General features: G+C 59.6%; 1 protein-coding gene across 1 annotated transcript in view; it reads right to left on the bottom strand.

The window, feature by feature from the left end:
* Positions 1-6955, bottom strand: part of NDOR1 (NADPH dependent diflavin oxidoreductase 1) — a 20456-nt gene that overhangs the window by 4459 nt on the left and 9042 nt on the right. Inside the window, exons 3-9 of the mRNA XM_011985178.1 lie at positions 2881-2978; positions 1597-1695; positions 1412-1513; positions 1068-1277; positions 743-873; positions 428-648; positions 243-350 (exon numbers count right to left, since the gene is read on the bottom strand). Of these exons, the coding sequence (XP_011840568.1) occupies positions 243-350; positions 428-648; positions 743-873; positions 1068-1277; positions 1412-1513; positions 1597-1695; positions 2881-2978 (969 nt within the window). The remainder of the gene's footprint in view (positions 1-242; positions 351-427; positions 649-742; positions 874-1067; positions 1278-1411; positions 1514-1596; positions 1696-2880; positions 2979-6955) is intronic.

The following is a 6955-nucleotide window of genomic DNA, read 5'->3' as shown; positions in this document are numbered from 1 at the left end:
AGCCTGGGGAGGACGGCGCCAGGGGTGAGGGGCGAGCCTGGGGAGGATGGTGGGGGTGGGGGTGGTGGAACAAGGCTGCCCTCACCTGTGCCTGGGCCATGGGCTCCACCTACCTCCCCCAGGGGCAGTCCGAGTGGGGGGACGTCAACTGCTCAGAGGGCAGCCCCTGCCTACAAAGCCCCACAGCCGCGGTCCCAGCTTTCCCAGGGCCGATCCTGGGCTCCACCCACCAGGCCCCTCACCAGCATCGAGGAGGCGATGGAGAAGGCCCTTGGCCGGATAGCAGGGATGAGGTCCAACAGGTAGTCGGGAGGGATAGCAGCAGCTGTGTGCGGGAAGTCACAGAGCACCTAGGCAAAGAGAGTCTCAGGGTGGCTGCAGCGTGGCTGTAGCCTCAGGGGCTGGGCCTGCCGCCCGCCCACCTCACCTCCAGGATGGTCCTGCGGGGCCGGTTGCAGTATTCAAAGAGCTCCTCCTGGCCTTGGGCAGAACTGAACTCCAGCAGCTTCTCCCGCTCCAGCTCATGGAGGGATAGACAGGCCAGGAGCTCGAAGAAGGAGCGGCGAGGCACGCTGGCGATGTCCAGGTAGTGGGACACGAGGTGCCGCATGGAGCAGGGCTGGGGCAGCCTCGTGGGGCAGGAGACATCTGCAGGGTGAGCGGCAGGTCTCCGTGGGCTGCGGCGGGATTGGGGTGGGGGCCCAAGGCACGGGAGAGGGCAGAGAGTCAGGGTGGCCGAGGCCGGGCTCACCTGGCTCCCGTGGCTGCAGCGTGAAGAGCTGGTCAGGGTCCAGGCCCAGCACCTGGCAGAACTGCTGGACATGGGCAGCTGAGTTGGAGGGCTGAATCAGCACCACATCGCCAGCAGCAAAACTGTATGGAAGAAGCCACCGGGGCTGTGGGGACTCTGCGAGGAGGACGCTGAGGGCCCCGGACGGAAGCCATCCTCTGCAGCCCGGCCTGGCCTCCTCTGAACCCCAGACCCACGGCCCACCTCACCGTGCCCTCCTTGGTCCCCAGCAGTCCCCACTGCCTGCTTGGTGTCTTGGGCCGTGCTCAGGCCTCACCTGATGCCGGAGCCCGAGATGTCAAACTCAATCAGCCGAACGTCCTGGAAGTGGGAGGGGCCAGTGACTCTCTGGTTGGAGATCATGGGTGCTAGGAAGGGCTTCGACTCTGACGGGGGCTCCTGAGAGCCGGGGTGAGCTACCCGCTGCCCCTCAGAGCCCGTGCTGGGCGCCTCTTGGAGGAACAGCAGGGTGAACTTGGAGGGCAGGCTGTGGGAGGGCATGCTCGTCAGACCAGGACCCCTCCCCAGGGGCTGCCCACCCACACGGGAGGGACCCAGGGCAAGGTCCCCAGGCCGGGTTGGGTCTGCTGCGCCTGTGGGTGACCCGGGGCCCACACTCACGGGACTCCAGGAGGGATCTCGGCAAGGTCCGGAGGCGGTGGGAGCAGACTCAGAACCCTGTCCCACAAGTCTCGCAGCCAGGGGTCCACAGCAGCGTCGGGCCTGGGAGGGAGCACATGTGCTGGCCTGAGCAGACCCAGCGTGTGGCCAGACTGTGGAGGTGGGTACCACGCCCGCAAACTCACCCCAGCTCATGCTGGTCATCGCCTAGGCACACGGGCAAGAGGGCACTGCCCCCAAGCTGCAGTAGCCGTCGGTGCAGCTTCTTGGCCACGAAGTTGAACCTGTGGAGACAGTGAGGCTGGTCCTGGGCGGAGAGTGGTGCCCAGGCAGAGTGGGACCCAAGAGAGTGGAGCCCGGGTGGAGAGTGGAGCCTGGCAAGGGCCTTCCTCGGGTGGAAAACACGCTCCCCACTGGCTGCACCCTAGGAGGGACACGGCCTCCACACGCCAGGGGCTGCCGAGATCAAGGCAGCGCCAGGGCCCCAAGCAGCAGGTTCTCCGCTGGCGGAGAATGAGCCTGTGTAGGTGGGAGCATGCGGTCTCGTCCCACTGATGGGCCCTCATTCCTGGGCAGGGACTTGAGGCAGCTGATGCCTCCAGGCCCCCAGCCGTGGTGTGGGTCACTCCTCAGCTAAGAAACTCTGTGCTGGGGAAGAGCCAGGCACCCTCTTAGGGGTCAGTTTCACTTCTCACTCTGGTTCTGAGAGGCATGGCTCCCGGTCACGCTCCTCCCTGGGAACGCCGTCAGCAGCCAGGCTCCCTTCCTCGCCTGAACGAACACTGCATCCCACACTGAGCAACGTCACGCACAGAACTACATCACACACAAAACTATGTCACGCACGGAACTACATCATGCATGGAACAAAACCTCCCAGCAGAACCGGGGTGGCGGCTGCCTCCGATCTTCCTGTTCTGTTTTTCATCTGAAGTGACTGACACCCCACTACGCACACAGCTTTTGATGCTTAGTGCTCACCGGACCTGGGCCCTATGTGGACAGTCGGGGTTTTCTGTTGTGGGGTCTAAAGATGCCGTTTGCACACTGAACACACTACTCCTTGCTAAGGGTGCAGAGGAGCACTGTGAAAATGCCCAGGAGAAAAGGCAGAGGCGGCCTCTGTGGTGGCAGGAGCATACAGGGTCCCCCTCCAGGCTTGAAGTCGTGAACACCTCGCAGCACACCTTTTTGTAAAAGTGGGGACCGGCGCCAGGTTGGCCTGTGTGACATCAGCATGGCTCTGAGCCCAGCCCTCTGTCATCCTGCCTGCTCCCCTATTCCCTCCCTGCAGCGTGAAGCCTGGGGTGCCCACCAGGGAGCGTTGTGGACGAGAAGCCAGCACTGCTGCAAGGGCCCTGTGGCCTGCAGGGGCCGACCCTGGAAGCTGGTCTCTGCCCTCTGCCAGCACACCTGTTGCTCAACCCCCAGAACTGTTCCGTCCACCCACTGTCCCATCCCCTACTCACTTGGTGTATGAGGAGTCCCCGAGGCCTAGGACGGCAAATTCCATCTGACAGAGGGCGGTGGTGGGCAGGTTCTTCCGGAATATAAACCTCCAGAAGTTCTACAGCCGGAGGAAACTCTGAGTCAGAGGCCTCAACCTCTAGGCCAGCCCCACACCAGGGAGCGAGAGGAGGGTCTCAGGGGAACAGGCAGGGGGCAGAATGGAACTGGACCTATCTGACCAAAAGGCAGAATGGAACTGGACCTATCTGACCAAAAGGCAGGGCCCGGGTCCAGCCTGCAGGATGATGGGCACTGGGAGGCAGGGCTGGTCCAGGGCCTGGGGAGACCAGGGCCCACCCTGCCCATGGGAGCCGGACAGCATGCTGTGCACTCCGAGCCTGTGTAGGGCTCCCTTCCTGGGACATCACCCTTCTCTGCCCCACGCTCTGAGCTGCCACGAGCAGCTCTGCACTTGGTCTCCAAACTGTCCACCGCCCCAAGAGTCCCTCACCTCCACCTGTCATTTCCCAGCAAAGCATGGGCCTCCGCTCCCTCAATGGGTCTGTACCAGAGGCTCTCACACCTGGACCTCTGAGGTCCTAGTGTCTCTGGGGCCCTCACACCCGGCCGTCTGAGGTTCCAGTGTCGCTGAGACACATCCCCCTCCTTCCGTGGCTGCAAGACCTCGAGCCAACAGGGTCCAGATCGTCTGGTTCCACACCCTGCCTTCCACGGTGGCCTCCCAGCTTGATCAGAGGCCCCCTCTCCCCGACAAGGAGCCTACTGCCCCCTCCCTACCTGGATCCCAGGTGGCCTCTGTGTGTGGTCTTCACCACCCACCCACCTCCCCTATCCATGGCCAAGCATGGAGGCTAGAGTAGGGGCCCCAGGCCCCTCTGTGCACAGAGAGGCCCTGGCCTTGTCAGCCCACAGCTCTGACCCTGGCCCTGGACCACCCCTGGCCTCCCGGGAACGCACTGCCTCATCAGCTGCCTCTCTGGGCCACGTTGTGCAAGCAAATGTACCTAGCCTCTTGCCCCCGAGAGCCTCCCTAGCGCCCTGCTGCTGAGACACCCTTGCTTCCTGAATCCCAAAAGGATCTTCGCTGCTCCCTTTGGTGAACTTCCTTCCGGAGAAAAGGGTTCCACAGAGATCACTTCTGCGACTTTTCCCTCACTCGACTGCCATGCGGCTGGGTCTGTCCTGGGATCGGCACCACCACTGAAGAGCCAGGGCCCCACTGGCCGCCCTTGGGGTGGGTAGGGCACTGTCCCCAGAGGCTAACCCCACAACGACATGCCCCGGGGGAGCCCTTTCATCCTCAGCAGGGCCCTTCCTGGGCATGGGGCTCTCTGGCTGCAGACCCAGCTCTGGACATTGTTACTTTCCTGGATAACTTCCTCTCCACCATTGTCTTCTCATTCTGAGGCCACTGGAATGATCTTCGATTTCTGGTATCTGCTTCCTTCCATTTTGTATCTTGCTTTTTGTCATACTTTCTAGGACTTCTCATCTTTTTTTGAGATGGAGTCTCACTCTGTAGCCCAGGCTGGAGTGCAATGGCGCAACCTCAGCTCACTGCAACCTCTGCCTCCCAGGTTTAAGTCTTTCTCCTGCCTCAGCCTCACAAGGAGCTGGGATTACAGGCGCGTGCCACCATGCCTGGCTAATTTTTGTAGTTTTAGTAGAGACAGGGTTTCGCCATGTTGGCCAGGCTGGTCTGGAACTCCTAACGTCAAGTGATCCACCTGCCTCGGCCTCCCAAAGTGTTAAGACGAGAGACGTGAGCCACCACGCCCGACCCACCTCGGCCTTCCAAAATGTCGGAGATGACAGGCGTGAGCCACCGCGGCCGTTTTTGTTGTTGTTGCTGAGACAGGGTCTCATTCTGTCATCCAGGCTGGAGTGCAGTCTTGAAATCACAGCTCACTGCAACCTTGACCTCCTGGGCTGAAGCAATATTCCCACCTCAGCCTCTCTAGTGGGGATTATAGATGTGCGCCACCACGCCCAGCTAATTTTTTATTTATTTATTTTTGTAAAGACAGGCTCTTGCCATGTTGCCCAGGCTGGTCTCAAACTCCTGGGCTCAAGCAATCCTCCCACACCTTGGCTTCTCAAAGCGCTGGGATTCCAGGCTTGAGCCACTGCACCCAGTCTCTTCTAATCTTTTTTTTTTTTTTTTTTTTTGAGACAGAGTCTTGCTCTGTCGCCCAGGCTGGAATGCAACTGCCGGATCTCAGCTCACTGCAAGCTCCGCCTCCCGGGCTTACACCATTCTCCTGCCTCAGCCTCCCGAGTAGCTGGGACTACAGGCACCCACCCCACGCCCGGCTAGTTTTTTTGTATTTTTAGTAGAGACGGGGTTTCACCGTGTTAGCCAGGATGGTCTCAATCTCCTGACCTCGTGATCCGCCCGTCTCGGCCTCCCAAATCTTCTAATCCTTTAAAGTTTTTTCATGTCCATTTAAATAACTATTTCTGGCCAGGTGTGGTGGCTCGCACCTGCAAACCTAGCACTTTAGGAGGACGAGGCGGGCAGACTGCTCGAGCCCAGGAGTTTGAGACCCCATCTCTACAAAAAATACAAAAAAAAAATTACTTGCATGTGGTAGTGTGCACCTGCAGTCCCTGCTGCCCAGGAGGCTGAGGTGGAAGGATCACCCGAGTCTGCAAGGTCAGAGGGCAGTGAGCTGAGATTGTGCCACTGCATTCCAGCCTGGGCAACAGAGCGAGAGCTCTGTCTCCAGAAAAAAAAGAAAAAGAGAAACAGAAAGAACCGTTTCCTGTTCCTGAGTCACCAGCTTTGCCCTTGCCCCATGGGGGTCACATCCACTACTGCTTCAGCCTCTGCCCGTCTCTACCTGTTATGCAGGTCCTTCCTCAGGTGGGGTGTGGTTCTTTGTGGTGCATTTGCTTTTACCCAGTCTGGAGTGCAGTGGCGAGATCTCAGCTCACTGCAACCTCCGCTTCCTGGGTTCAAGTGATTCTCCTGCCTCAGCCTCCTGAGTAGCTGGGATTACAGGCGTGCGCCAATACACCCAGCTAATTTTTTGTATTTTTAGTAGAGATGGGGTTTCGTCATGTTGGCCAGGCTGGACTCAAAAACTCCGGACCTCAGGTGATCCACCCGCCTCGGCCTCCCGAAATGCTGGGATTACAGGCATGAGCCACTGCCTGGCGCCCCGTGGGTTTCTTCACCAGATGGGCAGGGACCTGGTCACTCAGCCTTTGACTGTGGTTCCTCTGTTTTCTCCTGTCTGCTGCAAGGGGCACCTGCCTCACCTACAGCATCATCGGCAAGGAGCCAGGGTCCTCCTGTCTCGCTAGGATAGCCACTAAGACTCGTTCCTGTCTCCAAGGCCATGGGTTCTGGGTCCATGGCCTCTTCAAGGAACCCCCAGTTCCTGCTGTGGGCATTAGCTGCCCCCTCCAACTCCTGGTCTTCTCTGTGGGTGCCCATACTTGGGACTCTTCCTTTCCTTGTTGACCTGAGTCCCAGCATGAGCACCAGCTTCCTGCCACTGGCTGACTGAATGCCCAGCCCAGCCCCAGTCCCTCTCCTCTCCCATGCTCTGGGGCTTCCCTATCCCACCATTCCCCTCCCCTGCCTGTGCTCCACTCTGAACCCCCTTCTCTTCCATCGCACTCTATCTGAGACCCCTTGACCTACACTCAGCTCTCCCTCTAGCCACTGCACATCCCCTGCCGTCCCTACTCAAGTCTTCAGCCTCTTTCTCCTGTCTCTCCCCTGCCAGCAATTAAACATGCTGAGTTTCGGCCGAGTGCGGTGGCTCACGCCTGTAATCCCAGCACTTTGGGCGGCTGAGGCGGGCAGATCACGAGGTCAGGAGATCGAGACCATGCTAGCTAACACGGTGAAACCCCCTCTCTACTAAAAAATTGCAAAAAATTAGCCGGGCATGGTGGCAGGCACCTGTAGTCCCAGCTACTTGGGAGGCTGAGGCGGGAGAATGGTGTGAACCCAGGAGGCAGAGCTTGCAGTGAGCCGAGATCGTGCCACTGCACTCCAACTTAGGCAACAGAACAAGATTCCGTCTTAAAACAAAAAACAAAAAACAGAAAACATGCCAG

The sequence above is a fragment of the Mandrillus leucophaeus genome, unplaced genomic scaffold (assembly GCF_000951045.1).
Source record: "Mandrillus leucophaeus isolate KB7577 unplaced genomic scaffold, Mleu.le_1.0 Scaffold28, whole genome shotgun sequence".
NCBI lineage: Eukaryota > Metazoa > Chordata > Mammalia > Primates > Cercopithecidae > Mandrillus > Mandrillus leucophaeus.
The sequence above is the reverse complement of the archived record's forward strand: the minus strand, read 5'-3'. Positions and strand labels throughout refer to the sequence as shown.